The sequence below is a fragment of the Rhinoderma darwinii genome, chromosome 2, assembly GCF_050947455.1.
Source record: "Rhinoderma darwinii isolate aRhiDar2 chromosome 2, aRhiDar2.hap1, whole genome shotgun sequence".
Classification (NCBI taxonomy): Eukaryota; Metazoa; Chordata; class Amphibia; order Anura; family Rhinodermatidae; genus Rhinoderma; species Rhinoderma darwinii.
Window position 1 is genome coordinate 428,361,650 of NC_134688.1, and position 22,906 is coordinate 428,384,555.

General features: G+C 42.5%; 1 protein-coding gene across 1 annotated transcript in view; it reads left to right on the forward strand.

The window, feature by feature from the left end:
• The first annotated feature begins 1,802 nt into the window (after nt 1–1,802).
• ADORA2B (adenosine A2b receptor) overlaps nt 1,803–22,906 on the forward strand; it is a 100,952-nt gene continuing 79,848 nt past the window's right edge. The window contains exon 1 of the mRNA XM_075854365.1: nt 1,803–2,901. Within this exon, the coding sequence (XP_075710480.1) occupies nt 2,552–2,901 (350 nt within the window). The 5' untranslated portion in view covers nt 1,803–2,551. The remainder of the gene's footprint in view (nt 2,902–22,906) is intronic.

A 22,906-nucleotide genomic window follows, 5' to 3' on the forward strand; every position in this document is an offset into this window, starting at 1 on the left:
TGAACGTAGGGCTCAAACACAATGGGAACAGAGGCTCAGGGCCAGTTCACATGGAATTTTTTGACACGGAAATCGCGTCGGAAAACTCGCCAAAAAACGGCCAAAAATACCTCCCATTGATTTCAATGGGAGACGGAGGCGTTTTTTTCCCGCGAGTGGAAAAACCGGCTCGCGGGAAAAAGAAGGGCGTTTACGCCTCAGACCTCCCATTGACATCAATGGGAGGCAGAGAAAGCTTATTTCGCGGCACTTTATGTCCGCGGCCCTCAATGGCCGCGGGCAAAAAAAAGCTGCGAAGATCGGCGTGCAGGCAGTGTAAAATCTTCTCAAAATTTTGAGGCAGATTTTCCTCCTGCAAAAAACTCAGTGTGAACTCAGCCTTAAATAACAATATTTAATGGAACTGCTATTTAGATTTGTCCAATTGTAACACCAGGAGTTCAAGTGCTGGCAGCTTTCCCAGTTGGGAACAGCGGACCACCAGGGGAAAACATTAAGAGTGGGGGGTTCTCATCAAACATATCAAGCATTCAGGGGGTTTTCCCAGTGGAATAATTTTTTTCCAGTCAGACCCAAACGTGTACTAATCAAAGGTATACAATACGCATACACGTGTAAGGACCAAGACTGTTCACTATCCTCCAATACAGCACCCAGACCTGTCACATGCAGGAAGGACACACATGATATATACCTGCACAGTAGAAAGAAGCCTATGGGAGCTTTGGCTAAGTTCACACTGAGTTTTTTGACGCGGAAAACACGCCAAAAAACGGCCCGAAAATGCCTCCCATTGATTTCAATGGGAGGCGGAGGAGTCTTTTTCCCAGGAGCGGTAAAACCGCCTCGTGGGAAAAACATGCGACATGCCCTATCTTCAGGCGTTTACGCCTCTGACCTCCCATTGACTTCAATGGGAGGCAGAGAAAGCGTATTTCGCTGCGTTTTATGCCCGCAGCGCTCAACGGCCGCGGGCGAAAAACGCGGCGAAAATCGGTGTGCAGGGAGAGGAAAATCTGCCTCAAACTTCCAAACGGAATTTTAAGGTAGAAATTCAGACTGCAAAATACTCCGTGAACATAGCCTTACAGTGTACAGCGGTATATATCTGGCATGGGCTAGTCACGCCCCTAATGATAGCAAATGCAACCCCATTAACAGTGACAGTACACCCCAATAACAGAGCTAGAGTACCCCCTAAAAACAGTGCTAGTCAGAGTGCCCCCCAAAGTGCCACCAGACAATTGTGGATATTAAACATTTGGAATTGTGAGGATTCATAAACCCACAGCCTCGTCCATAATATCGCCACAAAACTGCAGTAGAAAAATGAAACGCTGCCAAAACCTTCCCGTGTGAAGCCAACCTTACCAACTACCTGACAGAAACAAGTATTCTCCCGGAAACCCATGGCCATTTACAGCACAAAGGAATAAAATGAGACATGTTATAAAGCGCAACGTTTATATTGCTACATAGACATAAGTAAAAACCCTGCCTCGTCCAGAAGCACCAAACTGGAAACATGCCTGTGGCTTTACAACTGCTGTAATACTACAAGTCGCAGCCCACAAACGCTGGGAGTTATAGTTCCAAAGCAGCTGGAGAGCTACAGGTCGCAGACCACCAGCCTATCCCCTCATCTGGAGAACATGACTGAAGTAATGTGTGTAAGCTTATGGGCGGGAAAGCAGCTCCTATGCACACAGCCCGGCCAGTGCGTCCTATAGAGCACGGGGAGGGGCGGCAGCATCTGGGCATCTACCGACGCGTTTCCTAAACTGCGCTGCCTGTATAGTGTATAAGTGCACACAGCGAGGACCAGCACAGTGTATCAGTGCACACAGCGAGGACCAGCACAGTGTATCAGTGCACACAGCGAGGACCGGCACAGTGTATCAGTGCACACAGCGAGGACCGGCACAGTGTATCAGTGCACACAGCGAGGACCGGCACAGTGTATCAGTGCACACAGCGAGGACCGGCACAGTGTATCAGTGCACACAGCACTGCAGGAGCAAGAACTACTGACAGCACCAATAATCTGCAGTTTCCCTCATCCCTTCTCCAGCCGCAGATTGTGGATTACTAGAAAAAGCTGCCGGAACCTTGGAAAAGTTTTTCACTTGCTGATCTCCCCTGCATGTGTCGCCCAGCGCTGAAGATGTACGGGCAGCACTGCGCCTCTAAGGGCGCATCCTGGCACAAGGGCGCATAAAAGGCGCACACCTGACCACAGCTGTTCCTCTTATCCTGCAGGTGTGGACTCCTGGGACATATGAAGAAGGTAGGGTCCCCTGATATGACATGGTGCTAACAGCTCAGGTCCCATATGGGTTTGGCCATGTGAAGGGATCACAAGTGACATTATGAAGGATTCCATTGGGGACAAGAAGTGACAGGTGGGCACAGCCTCTGCCAGGACATATAAGACATAATCTTTCTTCTCTTGCTGCAGCTGACTGTACATTTCTTCCAAGAAGTTACTGGATAGGAGTTGAGTCTTGCGACTCCTTGGTTCCCAGCCACAGATGCCTGAACCTGTCTCCTCATGTGTTATGAACCAGTAGTGGAAATGAGCATGGATGAAATCTACATAGCTCTGGAGGTGATCATTGCTGTACTGTCCATTGTAGGGAACGTGTTGGTCTGCTGGGCAGTGGCTATTAACAGCACTTTAAAAAATGCCACCAACTATTTCCTTGTGTCCCTGGCAGTGGCTGATATAGCAGTGGGTCTGCTTGCCATCCCGTTTGCCATCACCATCAGCATTGGCTTACAGACTGATTTCCACAGTTGTTTGTTCTTTGCCTGCTTTGTGCTGGTGCTGACCCAAAGCTCCATTTTCAGTCTGCTGGCTGTGGCTATAGACAGGTACCTGGCCATCAAGATCCCGCTCAGGTAAGAGATACCTGTGGTGGCGGTGGGATGGGGAGAGAAGATGAACGTCTGGTTTTTCATGCCATGAACTTATGCGTAATTAAAGTTGGGGAAACCATTCATTAAAAATATATAATAATAATTATTATGGCCACATCAGACCATTGCTGATGAAGCTGATCCTGAAACCTTCCAGTCATAGGAAAATGCATCAAACATAGATAACATTTTAATTCATCCTTGATCTTAACCACAGCGTGTATTTGGAATCTGACAAGCTGAACGATGATGCATTGAGTCAAATAAAAAATACTGGTTGTGGATATTTAGTAGAAAATCAAATGTATACAAAATCGTTCACTTTGCTACAAATAATTGTAATATTTAGAGGACATCCCTTTAGTTTGAGATAATCCTGTGCTGTTGGGAAATCATTAAAAGACATTTACCAAACACTTATTTATATGACATAGTGATCTACTATAAATGGAGGATTTGTGGGGTCCGACCAGTCATTCCCACCGAGGGGCACGGCACTCAGAAGAGAACTGCAGCCCCTTCGATTGGGATCTCCTCAGTCAGACCCCACTGATCATACGTTTATCCTATTGATTTGACTTAAAAGGGTTCCCTTCTTAAACTTTTATGGTATATCCACAGGATGTCCGATAGTTGGGGTTCCTTGCTTGGCTGTTTTTGTAACTCCCACAAACTTGAATGTAGAGAGACGTGCACTTGTGTGGCCAATTCTCCACCTGGATGTGGTTGCCACTGGCTGCCCCACAGCTCCCCATCCTTCCAATAGCTGGGGTTCACAGATGGGACGCTCACCTATTAGATAAATATCCTGCGGCTATAGGGAAATGTTCAAGATTGGAAACCCCTTCAAATGTAAGAGGTTAATAAAAATCCCATCAGTTATCAATGGTAAAGGGTTTTCCCAAATTTCTATAATTAAGGTTACTTGTAAAGAGCGTTTAGGTTCTTTGTAAGATTGGTCCTGTATAAAGGGTTATTCCCATTTTATAAAGTGATGGCATATTGCTAGGATATTCCATCTCTTTATGATCGGGTGGGTCCAACCTCTGGGACTGATCCTAAAATTAAAGGGGGTTTGTGTCCCTTTCTAAGTTTTCCCTGCACAGCAGTTCTCCCGACCACCTGGCTGTGCAAGGAACTGCAAGCTCCCTTTATAGCGGGTGGCTGGGGCCCCGCTGTTCAGGGAAAAACAGTGAAGGGGCCCCAGCATTTATTCAGCACTGTCACCCCTTCATTTTTAGGATCCGGACACCCACCGATCATACAGACATGACATATCCTTGCGATATGCCATCACTTTATACATTTGGAATGCCCCTTTAATGCACACACCGCCATCCATGACCCCTTGAGCATTGAGATGAATTAAAAAGCATATTTGAACTTTCTTTATTTCTATAAACCTTAAACTTCTGTATAATGTTCTGGGTTCTAAAAATGAAAACCGTTGCCCTGGAAAATTTCACTAATATTATAATAATAGTTTGTTTTAAAATGCTTACGTATCCGATAGTGTGAGTAATACGGGAAGATTTTTTCCTATTTTTATCTAAACTTGGGTGCATCTTATAGTCCAAGAAATAGGGTATTTGGCCCACTTCTTTTTGCAGATAATAACAGATTTGCCCAAATGTCACGGTGCTTGTCCTGAGTCCTCTGTCTATTATGTATGATATACTACAGTTCACCTGTCCCTGGAAATTACATTTACCACCTATAAGTAGACCATTATCTGAATGTTGTTACATTCTAACCTGGAGGTGTAAAGCCAAGTATTTATTAAGATCTCCCACCCACATCCATTCCTATCCTATGACCTGTGTGCCACTGCCTTGAGCCCTAGAACCCTAATCCCAAGATGTGTGAGACAGCGCAACACTATTATACAATCACTAACAATCTAGAGACACACACACACAAGATAACAATGAGACAGTGCCCTTGTGTGTTCATATGATAACTAATGTAGGAATATAACCAGGGCTGGGTCTACAGGCGCCGATCACCTCTTTATTACATTTTGTCTCGACAGTTATCGCAATGTTGCTCAGAGATTTGCATTTACATTCAGATTGAGCCCTTTATTCCCATAGATCACCATCCTTCCTAGAAATCATGGTGATGATGGGTTATACAGGCTAGAAAAGGACTTTACCCAAAGGATTCAATCATCATTTATATTTACTATCATCGCAATATGACATCCTCAGTCAAGTCACAGCAATCCTAGCTGTGTGTGAATCCACATAAGTAATAGTAATGAGATATTGCACAGTAGTAATATGTTTAGAAAAGGAAAAGGCCTGGTTTATCTCTAAATAATTACTTATGATATGTTATTACAATGGAGGTCTGGCAGATGGAGCCCCTATGGATATTGAGAAAGAGGGTCATAATTCCCATTTTTAATGGAAATGGTTTTACATTGATTTCAATATAGAGATGATTGCCCGGGACCCTGTTTCTGTCATTGGTGCTGGACCTGCTTTATGTGACTTGACATACCTAGTTAACATGTTACAAAGTCATTAACCTTTATGTGTGTATTGATCCAGTGGCCGCTATAGTTTTTTCTTAGGCTTCGTTCACATCTGCGCAAGGGCTCCGTTCCGACGTTCTGTCCGAGCTTTCCGTCGGAACGGAGCCCTGAGAGACACAAACGGAAACCATATATTTCCGTTTCCATCACCATTGATTTCAATGGTGACGAATCCAGTGCCAATGGTTTCCATTTGTGTTAGTTGTGCAAGGGTTGCGTCGTTTTGATTGAATCAATACCGTAGTCGACTACGCTATTCATTCCGTCAAAACGATGGAACCCTTGCACAACGGAGACAAACGGAAACCATTGCCACTGGATTCGTCACCATTGAAATCACTGGTGATGGAAACCTATGGTTTCCGTTTGTGTCTGTCAGGACTCCGTTCCGATGGAAAGCTCAGACGAAACGTTGGAACAGAGCCGTAGCGCAGATGTGAAAGAAGCCTAACTCTACTAGTCTCCGAGTACATTTATTGTAGTTCATTTGTATAGTGGTGACATTACATTAAAAATTAGATAGTAAGCTCCACTCATGAAGTACTTTTATGCATGGCATATCTCAAGGATATATTATAACTTTTTTAACCAGTGACTGGCAGCGCTGCACCCCTTTCAATATCAGGTTAGGTACAGGTCCCGGCAGTTGGACCCCCACTGTCTAGAAAGTGCTGGCATATCCTAGTGATATCCCATCAGTTTGTGGGATGGAAATCATGACCAACACCGGGCAAGATGTCATCATTAACATATAACACAGAGTTCAGAGGTCCAAACCTCTGGACTTTATCCATGATATCAGTAGGAGTTCCTGAGTCATGGAGGGGAACTCTTCTTTATTAAGTGGACCCTCCATGATCCTCTTGAACACAATGAACACATCTGACATGGAAAATAGATATCGTTCATAGGTAAATGTCGGAAGGTCAAGAAATACTTTACCGCCGTGTTCTTCAACCTGTGTCTTTACAGCATGCTGAGTGTTGCAGTTGCAAAACAGCCAGAAGTAGAGGATCGTTGCTGTGCGCTCCGCTCCCATTATGCCAGATGTTAACTTGTTTTGATAGTTCTCCACCTGCGCATGTAATTGGTCCTATTGATGCTTGTTTTTAATTCCTAGCTTTTATACTGTTTAAGGTCTGATTTTACTGTATTCACGTCACCAGCCCCTGAACACTGAACACTTACCCAGCTGTAGTCTTCTGGATTGTTAGGGCATGACAACTGCTTACGGAATTCGGCTTTCATCTATTTTTCTGCTTGTTTCTACTAAATGTTTTTAAAAGGATTGAAACGTGTAGCGCTGGCTTTGGCTTTGTGCAATAATAAATAGAACAATGGAAACTTAGAAAATGAACTTTCAAAATTAAAAAGTATTATGTGAGGATAGCATTCCTTATTGAGTAACACAAATTGAATAGTAACATTGTAGACATATAAGGTTCTAAACTGGAGATGTGTTGCAACCTGTTCTGTCACTCGTCACTGACTTTGCATTGCCTTATAAATTGCAAAGGAATGAAGAGGGGGCTGCCATATTGAAGACACACATGTTCAGCCTGTATTGTCTGCATAGATCGTTCAATGTTATAGACCGCTTCCAGGAAGGGACGGAGTAAAGCTCCCTCCGCAGAGATCAGTGAGTGGCAGGGAATATACATACAGAGCCCAATCTGTGTGTATATTGTTACTATCCTGCTATATTTAGGCCTCCAGCAGTACAATAGATCTATCATTAGCGGGTGCCCATAATGTGATTACTATGTTAATCCTGTCCCGGTCTATACAGCAAAACTGACAAGTGCACTGCAGAAAACCGTAAGTGTCAGCCTATTCAATGTGCTCTAGTTGACAATGTAAAAACTGAAATATTAGAAGATTTTTTTTTTTATGTGGATAGTCCTATAAAGAAAACTACGTTTATCATAATAACTTGATTCAAATAATATATCATTTTCTAATGACAGATTCCCTTAAAAGCTGGCCATACAGTCTCCAGGATGTGATGTAGTAGAACCCCTCCCCCAGAGACCAGCAAGTGACAGGGGAGCTGTAGACCGAACATTGTCTGTGTGTAAAGTGTTTAGTGTTAGGGCACGGCCAGACATGGCAGAGTTTTTCCGCTGCAAATGTTGGTGCAGATTTGGGGCAATTATGCAACGAATCTGCACCAACATTTGCATATTTGACAGGTAATTCAGACGTTGCAGAAAAGACAGCGGACTTGCCACAGATTTCAGTTTTTGCATTGCAAAGGCTGAAATTCGCAGTGAAATTCCGCTTCTTCTCCACAACAGACAGTGCATGCCGCAGAGGGAAAATTTTGCACCGCAGCCTATGGTCCGCAGCGGAGTTTTCCGCCATGTCTGAACTAACTTGCCTAAAAATGTATTGAAACAACGGTAAAAAAACGGCCGCTGGAGAATTCCACTGCGGACTGTCCGCAGCGGAATTCCACAGCAATTCCACCACGTCTGGCCGTGCCCTTACTATTTCTTATCTATGTCTCCAGCGGTACAATAGAGCCTGTCATTAAATTCCACACCCGTTAATGATTACTCTGCTCATTCTGTCCCAGTCTATACAGCAAAGCTGAAAACTGAGCTGCAGAAAACAGGAAGTGTCAGCTTATTGTGACTACTCTAGTAAGCAGTGGAAAAACAGCAATTTGTATGTGGATAGACACATAAAAATTGTAAAAAATATATTTGCTATAAAAACCTGTCATTTTATATATACACACCAGTCATATTCTGAAGATAAAATACGAAATTTCTAAAATCTGTGGCTAATCGTGACATATTTGCAGGCATGCAGCAAATGTGAAAATCAGTAACGCCCTAAAAAATCTGCAGCAAATACAATGTGATTGTCATTTTGAAGACTTGTTCTGTACTGTGATATGGATTTTATGCAACAAATCTGCCTCATATAAACATGGCCTTAACGTTCGAACAATCAATGATAAGTGAAGTGTCATTATATGTAAAAAAATAATAAAAAAAATCACTTTTAAGAAAGTGCCCTTTAGTTCAACAGAAAAGCTTATTTTCATGCTTGAAGCAAATTTTGTCAAAAAAAAATGTATTTCATGTAACTGTGCAGTAGTCGATTTCTCCTTGATTGATAATCGTGTGACCAAGAAAGTGGATGAGGCCGTGTTTGTGTATATACCGATGCCAACATAGAACGTTTTATGAATGCAATGATCTTGGAACTGAATTGAACTATTACTGTAATGTTAGAGCACTGGATGTGCTCAGTTATATAAATGGTATTTGTATAAACATTTAGAAACCTTAGAAGCAAAACGACAACATGACATACTGAAATGGTATGCACACTTTTGCAACATTTTTTTTTATTTAATACATCTAAAATAAAAATGTCCTTGTTTTGTGTATACAGCTCCTATGAAGACCTCTCTGTCTCCATAATTACAGACTACAAACATACCCTGTGTGTAGTTGGATTCTGCAGTCATTGGATACTCTCTTCTATCTTCCGTATCTTGTTGCTAACCTACGGATAGCAGTAGAGGGGGCAGATGGAAAGGAGTAACACATGGCTACAGGAGGGATAGGCAACCTTTTTTGTATGGGGTGCCGATAAAAAAGCAAAAAAAATCAAAGATGAAGTACTCCGTGTGCCATGTAAACATGAAAGTCATATAAAAGAAACTGTTACCACGTATGTGACACAAACCAATGTCACAGTTGATCAGTTAATTAAATTTACATCTCAGTGTGACACTTGTCCCTGACTTTTTCTTTGTAAAAAAGATCCATAGGAGGTTACTGAACTCCAGCTGGGGGGTGCACATAGGAGAGAATGCGGCTACTGAACACCAGTTGGGGGGGGGTGCACATAGGAGGGTTCCCTCTCTTCTATATACTCCATTGGTTAGAATAGTTGTTTGCTGCCCCATTCTACCCAAAGAAAAAAAACATAAACCTTACAGATCTCATTAAAGTCAGTAAGATCCATTAACATGTGTTATGCTTCAGTTTTTGATCCGTTAAAAACGTATCTGTTTCAGATTTGTAAGAAACCAGAGCTGTGACGCAGGGCTTTGTAGGACAAGGGAGAGTTACCTTTAAAATTTTCCCATTAAAATGTGCATTTGAAATGTTAAAGGGGTTTTCCAGCCAGTAAAAATGTATGGCCTATCCTCAGCATAGGCCACGTCAATAGCTGATGGGTCGGGGTCAGACTCCCGGGACCCCTGCCTATCAGCTGTTTTGAAGGTGGTGCAGCGGTCGTACGAGCGCTGCTTCCCGTTCTTTTCTACTTCATCACTGTGAATCGTCGACACACATTTAGCGGTGATTCACAGTTATTGCAGCCTTCTTCTCACATTCACTTCAATGGGAGAAGAAGGCTGCAATACCTGTGAATCGCCGCTACATGTGTGTCTACGATTCACTGTGAGCAAGTAGAAAAGAAGGGGAAGCAGCGCTCGTACGACCGCTGCACCCGCTTCAAAACAGCTGATCGGTGGGGGTCCTGGGACCCATCAGCTATTGATGACCTATCCTGAGGATAGGCCATCAATTTTTACCGGCTGGAAAACCCCTTTAAGATGGTTTTACACAGACCAATATCGCCAGTTTTTACCACTTTTAAAACAAGCGCTAATTGACAATACAGCTTGTTGATTGGCGCTCGTTGCTCCCTTTAAACGGAGCAATGATCATTTAGTATGGGGACAAACAATCGTTACTACGATTGCTCATCCCTATTCATTTGCATCATGTTGGCAGCACGTCTCCCTGTTTACGCAGAGAGATGTGCTGCCAACAACGATGATATTTTGTGCTGCTTAAAAGATACGCTCAGCCAATAAACAAGCTTTTCCCCATTCATCGGTTGATGTTGTCCTGTTTACACAGGACAATGATTGGGAACGAGCATTCATATGAACGTTAGTTTGCCGGATCATAGGCCCGTGTAGAAGGGCCTTTAAAGGTTTCCCATTAGTAAGGCTTTTAAGCTTTATCCCAAGACTAGATGTTTTCACAATGCCATAACCATGCTCCCAGGATGAACAACATACTGTATATATGAATCAAGTTTGTCATGGGAACTGCTTACACCGACAAGATTATGTTAATAAATAGACATGTCTGCCCATATCTGTCCTTGGGGACTCGATTAATGGGTTCAGGTTGTTGAAAGTAAACTTCCCCTTTAACTGTAGTGAAGATGCCTGTTTAAAAGGGGTTGTCCTATTTCAGCAAATTATTTTTATTATTTGTATAATTAAAAGTTATACAATTTTCCAACATACTTTTTGTATTATTTGTTCACGGTTTTCAAGATATCTTCTTGTTGTTATTCAGTATGAACATTCATTGTTTACTTTCAGTGGATGCAATTCTGTCCTTGGTCATGTGATGGACCAACAGGTGCACAGCTCGTTACATGGTCATGTGATGGACACACATGTTATGGGATCATTAGTAGACACAGCTCTGATACACATACTGTAACTATAGCAAGCCCTGCACCTGTGTGTCCATCACATGAACCTGGACAGAATTTTATCACTGGGAGTAAACCATAAAAGTTATTATTGAATGACAACAAGCAGAGATCTTGAAAATCGTGAGGAATTCATATAGAAAGCATATTGAAAAGTTGTATAACTTTAAATTATACAAAAAAAATTAACATTAATTTGTTAAAACTGGACAACCGTGTGTGTGTGTGTGTGTGTGTGTGTGTACACGCATGCGCTCTCCTTTTCTCTCCAGCTCCTGGCAGCCAGTGATGAGAAGACTGTGATCTCGCGAGAGAGATCACATCGCAGAAGCTGCTCTGACACTGTCCGCAGCTGATTGGACAGTGTCAGAATGCAAACTCACGACCCCCTGCCTTTTCTATGTCCAGGAACGCCACACTGACAGTACAGGGGCTAATTTACATATCGACCGCCAATAATAACGGCACCGATATCTCCAGAATGGCGGAGACTACACAGCTAATTCAAAGTGCCCCAAGGTCTGTACAGCAGCGCCTATAACATGGTGCACTCAGCTGCACATGTATGGGGTAGTGAAAGGTTCTCTATACGCATAATCTTGCAGTCCACTGTCCCAATTGGAAAATTCTGTCTCCCCGTGTTCTTCTCCCTATTTCTTCTTTTAGATTACCAATTGTTTAATGCCAGCTTTTTCTAATCCATATACCTACATATCTAATTTAATTTTTTGGCCTTTTTACTTTCACCTTCTCATCCTTAAAGGGAACCTGTCACCAGCATTTCACCTATTGAGCTTTACTTATCCCTCACTGGCCGCTGCTATCAAAAGTTCATTGCCGTTATCCCCGCTCCTAAACTCCTCCTCCAGCTGTACATAACGGTCTGCAAAAATTTTGCGCCTTTTATCGTAATAATCCAGTGTCCCGTTGTGCGCACATTCCAGAAGGACATTAATGCATAAGCGCGAGATTTTGTGTGCTGGGGGAAGGCGAGGAGCTGTCAATCAAAAGTAAGGAGGCGGGAAAAACTCGGGAAGACTTGAGGAATGAAGATATGACTCTTTTCAAACGAAGATTTGACTCTTTTCAAATGAAGATCTGACTCTTTTCTGCTCATTTGCATACGGTGTGGGAACACTAAAAAACTGAATACTAAAGCTACAGAGCCGACTAAGAGGACAATTATAGGTTATATAGAAAAGATTTTTCACCCACTACCACCTGGTATTGCTGGTTTAATAGGTGAAATGCTGGTGACAGGTTCCCTTTAAACTTATGGTTGGTTGCTTACCGGTTCCTATTTACAGTGCACTGTCTCACTACCGACTGTATTATTTAACCTGCTTGTAGCTAAGTTGCCAGTTTCAGTTGTGTATAAAGGGGTTTTCCGAAGTAAGGCTTTTATGTCAATCAGAACACCAAAATCTCAGACTATATGGAGCTGTGCACCCAGATATCACTTTAAAAGTCAAAGCACTAAGGTTTAGCTATTTAAAGGGTAACTAAACTTTCAAAAAACTTCTGACGTGTCATAGTGACACGTCAGAACTTTTGATCGGTGGGAGTCCAAGCATGGAGACCCCACTAAACGCTAGAGGGAAATGGCAGAAGCGCTTGGATGAGAGCTGAGCCGCTTGGTTTCGGATCTGCTTTTCTCGGAAAGCGGAGCAATTGGTGTACAGGCTCAATAGAAAGTCTATGAGCCCGTACGCCAACTGCTTGGCTTTTCGAGAAAAGCCAATCAGAAACTAAGCGGCTCCACGCTCTCTCAGAATCAGAAGTTTTTTTTTAAGTTTAGTTACCCTTTAATAAACCATCTAAATGTTGGCTGAGAATGCACACAGTTTGCTCATTGTGTTTTTTTATTACACATGTATTTGTAGTGTGGATTTATAATGTTTACCAGTCTATTGTTTATATTATTTAGCTTTTAATTACACAAGTTAAATCAGAGCAGGTGCCCAACAAGAGGCATTTTTTTCATGCAAGCTTTATTAATTTCAACTCATTGTTTTGATGTGTACATACCTGCTTGTAGCCCTACTTATGTTTTCTATGGGGATCCACTCAGGGGGAGCCAATTTGTTTTACTCCAGGTGTGTCATATCCCTTTTATATAATGGAAACCATAAGGATTTGCATTGCTTTCTCCAGTGGTGCAGGCGGGCTGCTATGTTGGCACTCTTGCTACAGTCCGTAATATCTTTCTCTAGGGTACTGATTCAAGTTGAAACAGAGGACCCGGCGTTAAACTATACCTTGCAGTTTTGAAAAACGATAAGCAGGCAAAACCCAGTCCCACTAGCCATGATTGTAAGCTCTCTCCCCTAAGCAAGGATGGTGATGAGGAAGCTCCCTGACGTATGAATGAGCTGGACTGCCAGGCTCGAAGCGTAATATCACGTACGTATTGTTTAGTATTATAATCAAGTTTTCCCAATAAACACTATATGAACCAGCACAACATCCCTGCCACTATTAAATGCTGTCCTCTGATAAAGTTAAGATAAAGTCTACACAGTATGGCTGAGTTCACACGCTGAGGCAAAACCGCACGCCTTTTACTTAAAATTGCAATTTTTACAGTTGAAACACATGTTTTTACATGTTTCACTGGTAAAATAGTGCGAATAATAACCCAAAAAATAACATTAGTTAGTGGACAGCGATGCTTTAAACTCATGTGCCCACAAGTGATAAATGAGTGATTTCCTTGCCCGGGGCAGCACTAGCTGTAATACGGCTCTTTTTATGCCTTTGTTTTTCTGCCGTTCTTGTACTGTATGCATTTTTAATGTAAGTGATGTACAGTCGGAAAGGCCTTGCTCATAAATTCAATAGAAGATGAACATTTCCTATTTCCTAAGTGTTGAGCCCTTGTCTGTTCTGTGCCAGATGACTACGAGCTCTCCAGTTACTTATGTAACACACATTTCAGGATGTGCAAAGTAACAATAGTGCAGTCCAGTTAGATAATTTACTGACAGCAGTTTAACATAATTATAGAGCCCTTATTCCAGTGAATATGATCATTGCCAGATGCTGGCTGGTACAAAACAATATTTACATGAAGTTCATCCCGTCGGGGAGTCCATCCCTAATCCTGTCATAGCGATATAGTCACTGTGAGGCCAGCCATAAACATTAAATAGATTTCTGCAGAATTTAGGCTTCGTTCACATCTGCGCTAGGGCTCCGTACCGTCTGAACGGAGTCCTGACAGACACAAACGGAAACCATAGGTGATGGATCCGGTGCCAATGGTTTCCGTTTGTGTCAGTTGTTCAAGGGTTCTACGCTATTAGATGACTACGCTATTAATTCCATCAAAACGACGGAACCCTTGTACAACGGAGACAAACGGAAACCGATAGCAGTGGATCCATCACCATTGAAATCAATGGTGATTGAAACGGAAACCTACGGTTTCCGTTTGTGTCTGTCAGGCACTGAGCCCTAGTGCAGATGTGAACGAAGCCTTACATGCAGAATTTGTTTGGTAGGAGCAGGAATGTTACCTTTTGGGTGATAGTGGCTGCCATATACACCTGAAGATGCTTATCCCATAATCCAATATCAAACCTTGTTTCCTTGATGGCAGATTCAGTTAACTTTTAAACGCTGTGTGTGAAGCCACCCTTACTAAGACTGGTATTTCATATGTCGATCTTAGTATGAAGCCCACAGTAGTAAGATGCAGCTAATTTATTATGCACGCTTCTTAATAATTTGGCAAATCTTCTGCTGCCCATGCGCCATAAAGGGAAAGCTATGGTAGCTATGAGCTGGTATATATTTCCCCTATAATTTATGCCAGTTTTTAGAATAATTTATAGTAAATGTGTCAGGCCTTGGGTGGCCTCAACCCCCTTCAGCTAAGCCCCACCCACTTTTTACAAAAGTTGCATGAATGGCGCAAATGCATCAAAATTTGCAATATTCTTTTTTCAGAAAATGTCGACTTCTGATGCATTTGCAAATTTTCTACGCCCAAAAGTTGATAAATTCACCCCAATGTGCTCTAGCAATACTAAATTTGAGTTGATATTATCAGATTTCCATCTTTGTTGTCTGCATTCCTTTGCTCATATACAGTATTCTGAATAATCTACATTAAAGGGTTTTTCCCAAAATAATAATTTATCACCTATTCACAGGTATAGTGTATCTTTACCTAAAATTATATTATAGGGAATTGCACATATAAAATGTATCTAATAAACTTTTGTTATTTGAATTGAATATTTGATACGTTTCATAAATAAGGGCGTCAACATTTGAAGCATTAAAGGGAACCTGTCACCATCATTTCACCTATTGAACCAGCAATACCTGGTGGAAGTGAATGAAAAATCATTTTTATGTAACCTATAATTATCTGCTATGTTGGCTCTGTACCCTTTAGTATTCAGTTTTTTAGTGTTCCCGTGCCGTATGGTAATGAGCATAAAAGAGTCATATCTTTATTCCTCACGCCTTTTCCGAGTTAACCCCGCCTCCTTACTTTTGATTGACAGCTCCTCGCCTCCCCCAGCACACACGAAATCCCGCGATTGCACGTCGATATCCTCTCTCGGTGTGTGCGCACAAAGGGACATCAGGTTATTACCATAAGAGGCGCAAAATGTTTGCAGACCGTTATTTATGGTCGGAGGAGGAGTTTAGGAGAGGGGATAACGGCAATGGACTTTTGACAGCAGCGGCCAGCGAGGGGTGAGTAGAGTTCAATAGGTGAAATGCTGGTGATAGGTTCCCTTTAAAGCCACATGCACACAATGCAGGATTTTTCTGCAGCAAATCCGCAACGTAATACAGTACCAGCAGCGTAAATGAGATAACAAGTAATGTCATTTACAAATTTTCAGAATTTTTCCACACGTAAATTGACCTGCGGTGGGAATTTTAGAATTTACAGAATGTCAATTTATTTTGCATTTCCATCTCAGAATTGTATCCCAAAAAGTTATAAAAACAAAAATCACCCCAAAATCCACAGCATATAATCCGCACCTTTTTCCATATCAAAATGTAAAATCTGCATCTAAAAACACAGCAAACAAGTGCAATATTAAGTGCAGATTTTACCTGTGGAATTACATGCGTTTATCTGCAGTTTTGATGCAGATTTTCCACATTAAGGGCATGGCCAGACGTGGCGTATTTCTGCCGACACTGTCCGCACCAATGCCGCACATAATCTGCATTGCAGATTCTGTTGCGACTTTGCCTAAAATGTGCAGTAAATTGATGCGGATCAGTCGTTGCGTATTCAGGTGAAGAGTACTTCCTGCTGTCTTTTAAAACATTTCATCTCAGTCTGGCTATAGACCTAGAAACACATAGGTCCAGCCAGAATGAAGAAATATCCTGTTTGTAAAATCAATACGCAACGCAACACACATAACATCTGCGGATTTCATTGAGGAATTTTGAAACTCAATTGAAGTCAATGGAGAAATTACGCAATAAGTCCGCAACAAGTCCGCTACACGTCCGCAGCAGCCAGTGTATGCTGCGGACACCAAATTCCGCACCGCAGCCTATGGTCCACAGCAGAGTTTTCCGCCACGTGTGCACGAACCTAACTAAAAAGGTGTGGAAACCAATGGAGAAAATGTCCGCTGCGGATTTCCACAGCGGACTGGCCGCAGCGGAATTCCAGAGCATTCCGCCACGTCTGGCCATGCCCTTAATTCTGCAATTTGTGCATTTAGCCTAAGGGGTTTGTCCTGTGAAATAAAATTGATGGCCAATCCTCCGTAAAGGATCAGTGGTGACCCAACTCTCGGCACTTCAGCTATTCAGCTATTTGAAGGCGTCACAGCACTCCAGCGAGTGCTTCTTCTATTTAATTTCTTACACAGCTCAGCATTGCACAACGCCATCACATTCGTAGCGGCGCTGCACAGTATTACCGCTTTCTACCATTCACTTAAATGAGAGGAAGCTGTAATACTGTGCAGCGCCGCTACGAATGCGACGGCGTTGTGTGGATGAAGTATGTAAGAAATAAAGGACAAGTAACATGCTGGAGTGCCCTCAAACAGCTGAATGGCAAGGGTGCCCCAACCGGTTAGATATACTGAGGATGGGCCATCAATTATATTTCACCTGACAACCCCTTTAATTCACCAGCACTTGCCTTTCTTGAAAAATATAATATTACAGGTTATGACTACTAGATTGTGGAGATGGGTCGTTGATCCAGGGATTTATTCTGATTTCCATATTTTGAGTCGGGAAGGATTTTTTCTCCTTTATGAGGCAATTGGCATCAACCTCATGAGGGCTCTGCCTTCCTCTGGATTAACACGGTAGGATTATAGGTTGGACTTGATCGACCTGTGTCTTTTTTTTCAACCTTATCATCTATGTAACTTGCATATTTGGGAATTCCATATACAGCGATACTCTAGTATTTATTCATAATGAGAATTTGTCCTTTTATATAGATCCTCATAATACTGAACGGAAGTACTGGATTTTCCTGTGACGCCGACTCATTATATAAGTTTATTATAATAGAGGTATATTAGGTAATTCCTGCATCTATAATTCCCGGTTATAGACTACCGAGCCTACACTTTAACTCCTTAATGACTGCCCACCGTCTTTTGACGGCAGGCGGTGCAGGTCCCCAGTCTACAACGACGTCTTTTGGCGTCGCTGTAGAAGAGGCTGATGAGCGCTCCTGTGAGCACTCATCCTCTAAGCAGGAGCTGTAACGAACAGCTCCTGAACTTAGAGGAGCCTGCTGAATACAGCTGGGGTCGGAAAACATTCGGACCCCAGCTGTTAACCCTTTGATCTCCCCGCTTTGATCTCGTCATCGGAAACCCCGTGATGTGATCAAACACTGGGGAATTCCTCTGCAGTCAGCCCTGGGGACCTAGAAAGGACCCCAGGGCTGTCAGTTCCGTTTGCCTGCTGTTCGGGCACACTATGTGCTGCCCTAACAACAGCCTGTGTCATAGTGACACAGTGTAATGTATTAGCATACAAGAGTATGCTAATACATTACAAGTAAAAAATAAAGTTATAAAGAAAGTTATTCCTTAATGGGATTTGAAAAAATAAATAAATAAAAAAAGTCCCCCAAAAAAGGCATTATTTTGCATAAAATATATTTTATTGCCCCTACACTAAATTAAAAACAAAAAACCTACACATATTAGGTATCTATACGACCGTAATAATCTGAAGAATTAATCGAATGGGTTATTTAGCATGAAACGTGAACGGGATAAAAAATAAACAAGAAAAAACAATGCCGAGAATCGCTTTTTCCTATATTCACGTGGTAAAAAAATATTTTTTCACCCCCAAACTGTGGGGGGAAAAAATACTACTTCTCTCACAAGGCCTCATACAGCCACGTCAATGAAAAAATAAAAAAGTTATGGCTACTGAAAGGCAGAGGCAAAAACAGCAAAATTTAGCTTGTCATTAAAAAAATTTTTATTATTATATTGCTTTTAATAAAATATAAACAAAAATGTTATTTATTAGTGTTGTGACTTTAAACTTTTTACTGTGTTCTTACTTTTACTTCTCTATGGGGGCTGCCATTTTTTTTTTTCATCTCTGTACAACCCCTGTAAAGGATCTGCCAGGCACAGCTTCGGGGTTAACTCCCATAGGTAATCAGTCTACACCTGAATCTACGTCTCTGAGACTGACTCCTTCTTCCACCACTCAGGATGGCAGGCTTAGGAGTGGGAGAGCCTATCGCAGCCTGGCCAGACGGAGCTAGCTCCCGCCCTCTGTCTATTTATACCTGCCTTTCCTGTTCCTCCAGTGCTTGTGATTCTTTCCGTGTGGTTTCCTGGCCCAGCTACAGCTCCTAACTATTTGATCCTGCTCCATACTGACCCTGGCTTACTGACTACTCTCCTGCTCTGCGTTTGGTACCTCGTGCTCTCCTGGTTTGACTTGGCTTGTTCTCCACTCTGTTGCTCACGGTGTTGCCGTGGGCAACTGCCCCTTTGCTTTGTATTCCCTTTTATGTTTGTCTCGTGCACTTACTGAGCGTAGGGACCGCCGCCCAGTTGTACCCCGTCGCCTAGGGCGGGTCGTTGCAAGTAGGCAGGGACAGAGTGGCGGGTAGATTAGGGTAGATTAGGGCTCACTTGTCCGTTTCCCTACCCCTATCAACCCCATAAAATTGCAAACGGGAGGCGTTCCATTCACAGAATCGTATGCCGTCTGTGTGGGAACGGCGCATGCGCCGCTCCCACACAGACCAAAATGAAGCTCGTTCGTAGAGCGAAATCCGGCGCCATTTTCATGTGGACCGGAAGCCGCTGCCGGACAGTAAGATGATGACTTCCGGCCGCGGCTTCCAGCCATATGTTCAACGAAGCGAAAGCGCAAGGAGCGTAGACCAGCGGAGGCAGGAGCAGGTAATTTATTTTCGTGTATATGATGTGTGTATTATGTTCGTGTGATACTGTCTGCTGAGCCCTGTATCTAATCCTCGTACACTGTGCAGTCGCTCAGAAAATGGCGGCACACAGTGTAGGAGGTTTGAAGACCTTCAAACCCCTCCTTCTCCAAACCCCTCCTTCTCCTGGCACTAGCCAGAAGAAGGGAGGGGGGATTGTGTGCGGACACAAGGAGGAGAGTGTGTCCACCCCAAATTTGCATCATAAATCAATGAGGTTACTTTACCACAGTGACCATGCTGCAATTTTGGGAACTGCTCCCTCTAGTGACCAGCACATGGAAATGTTTTAAATTAGAATCTAATTTATAATATTTCCAGACTTATGAAAAAATGTAAAAAATTAAAACAATGTGTAATCACTGAAATAATAATTGTTTAACTGAAAATAAAAAAATTACAATTTTAGCAACACATTCCCTTTAAGGACTTTTCAGGCCCGGTCATTAAGGGGTTAAACAACTTGTATTTTTAAGCCAGAATCCTGTCATTTATTATGAAATATTCTTCCACGTAAGCCAAGGCACTTGTATGAATCAGTGATTGTGAAATGTACACTGTAAGTGCTGAGCACATAATGCGAGTATGTCCATTGCATCATTTTATTGTGAAGAATGACCCCGCTCTTATGTGACCTCACACCTAGAAACGCCATGGTGTCCTGATAACAAATAAGGAACAATAATCCCTTTTAGTCCAGCTTTTATGTAGGCTTCTTCCTATGGTCTATGTTATATTGGGATATATTTGTTTCACATGAACATGTTCATTTTGCGTCTGCAAAAAACGGACACATTTGTCATGCGTTGCAGTTCCGTGTGGCATCTGTGTGTGTTCCGGGTGGCATCTGTTGTTGATGTCTGTTTATGTACACATTTCTTTGTTTTTTAAATTTTTCTCTTCATTTTCTCTTCATTTCTTATGAACTTGTGCGTGAATTATCGACAGCACACGGATATGTGTCCGTGTCCTGTCCGTGATTTTCACGCACCCATTGACTTCAATGGGTGCGTGATGGACAAAAAACGCTCAAGAATAGGACATGCAGTGAGTTTCACGCAACAGAAACACACTGCATGTCTGAATGGCCCCATTGATTTACATGGGCCTGTGTGACGTCCGTTGTCTCGATTGCTGTCACACGGACGTATTTAACGCTTGTGTTAATCAGGCCTAACCTAAAGTCATTGCAGTTGTTTTCACAGCTACGTTGATGGATGTTTGTTCCAAACATGAGATATTTTTTCCTAGCATTGCTATTGACGCCCAGTTAAGAATTATTTTTCTTGAAGATAAAGTATTCCTGAAAATACATCCCTCTGAAACCAAAGCACTTCATTAAATATTGCAGAACTGTAATCTTTGGAAAGCGTCTGTCACTCATTGGGGTAGATCCTCTGGAGGTTGCACTGTGGGTTTCTGGACGTGTCCTGCTTGTTAGACTTTTGTGTCCGCAGTCCTGTCACACATCAGGTTCTCCGTGACCTTGTAGAGTATATGTGTTGTACTGTTTATCCTCATATCTATTAGGTCGGATTTACACGAACGCAATATACGTCCGTGCCACCCGCATGTTTTTCACGCGTGTCGCACGGACCTATGCAAGTCTATGGGGCAGTGCAGACTGTCCGTGATTTTTGCGCAGCGTGAGTCCGCTGCGTAAAACTCATGACATGTCCTATATTTCTGCGTTTTTCGCACATCACGCATCCATTGAAGTCAATGGGTGCGTAAAAATCACGCGCACCACACGGAAGCACTTCCGTGGGACGCGCGTTATTCGCGCAACAGCAGTCAAAAGTATGTTTGGAAACAGAAAAGCACCACGTGCTTTTCTGTTTACAAACATCCAGACGGAGTGTCATAATGATGGCGGCTGCGCGAAAAGCACGCAGCCGCACATACTATCTGATGACACACGGAGCTGTTAAGTGCCTTTTGCGGACGCAAAACGCCACGTATTTTGTGTGCTCAAAAACACACACACTCGTGTAAATCCGCCCTTAGAACTGCTGAAAATGACAAGTTACGTTATACCTAAACACTAATGCTTGTCTTTCTTTTAAACCTGTGGAATATATAGGCAAGTTTCCAAAGTTGTCAGTTAAAGTGATGCGCTAAGAAAAACGTATAAAATCAATATGCAGAAATCCAAATCATATCTGTTCTACCCTGCCATATAGTCTACAGATTGCTTGAGATCACTAGGCTCAGATTCTCTCCTAGCCTATGATCTATCTTATGCATTTCAATATCCTTACTAATGCAAGAGAGGTGATCACTTACTAATCGAGATTCACTTGCTGACTTTTTACCCTCTTGGCAACAAGTGTTCAACGCTATGGGGTGCACCAGCACTGAAAAAAATAACAATTCTCTACCTAATTTTTAGTAAAATCTGGTTAATATGGCAGTATTAGATGGTAGGAAGTCTGGTTCAAGTAAGTTCCTCTCCTGGGAAAAAAAAAGAAAATTTAGCTTTAGGCCAGAACTATGTAGCTATACAAATCCCCAAAGTTTTATTTACCTCCACCCCACTATTCCAGAGATTCCACCTCTGTCCTCTACGAGGCAGCAGCTGAAGCCAGTGCTAGCCATGGCAACCAAGCAGCACTATCATCAATGGCCCAATACGAGCCGCCGGCTGCCAAATTACTCCTGCATTGTGCGCAACTCCTCCAACAAAGTCTACATGGTGTACTGAAGTATATTCCCGCTACTCTGTTTCTTAAAGAGAAAGAACCCGATAAAATTATTTTTAAGAATTAAAATTAGGCCGTTCTTGAATATGTTCTGCCTCCCAGATACTGAATAAGTCATTATAACCATGTGGCCTCATAGTCTTTTTTCCTTTAAATTAAATCTCTTGAGATCTAAATCCCTATTACTATGATTTAACATTTGGTCAGATAGAAAGTCCAAGTCCCGAAGTGACCACAACTGCGTCAGGGTCCCGTTCTGACGTTCCGTTAGAGCTTCCCTTCAGAATGCGACCCTGACTGAATTGGTTGCCAATGGTTTCCGTTTGTCTCCGTTGTGCAAGGGTTCAGACGTTTTGACGGAATGAATAGCGCAGTCGACTACGGTATTGATTCTGTTAAAACTACTGAACCCTTGCACAACTGAGACAAACGGAAACCATTTGCACCGGATCCAACCTATGGTTTCAGTCAGGGTCCCGTTCTGACAGGAAGCTCCGACGGAACGTCACAACAGGATCCTGACGCAGATATGAACGAAGCTTTATTTGTGTGTCATTTTATGCATGTAATAACATTGCTTCATTCTTATCAGATGATGGGCCATCCAGTGCCAGGCAAAACCCATAAAACTAGGCAGTAATGTATATCAATGTATTAGTCAATATCACTGGCATACTGAACTGACTGGCATCTCAGACGATACTGTAAGGGAAGGACATGCTATAATTCTATCATGCATACTATCTGATTATAGTCTCAATGCCAGGCTTAATTAGGAGTCATGATAGGTAAGTGTACTTAACTGGCACTACATTACTT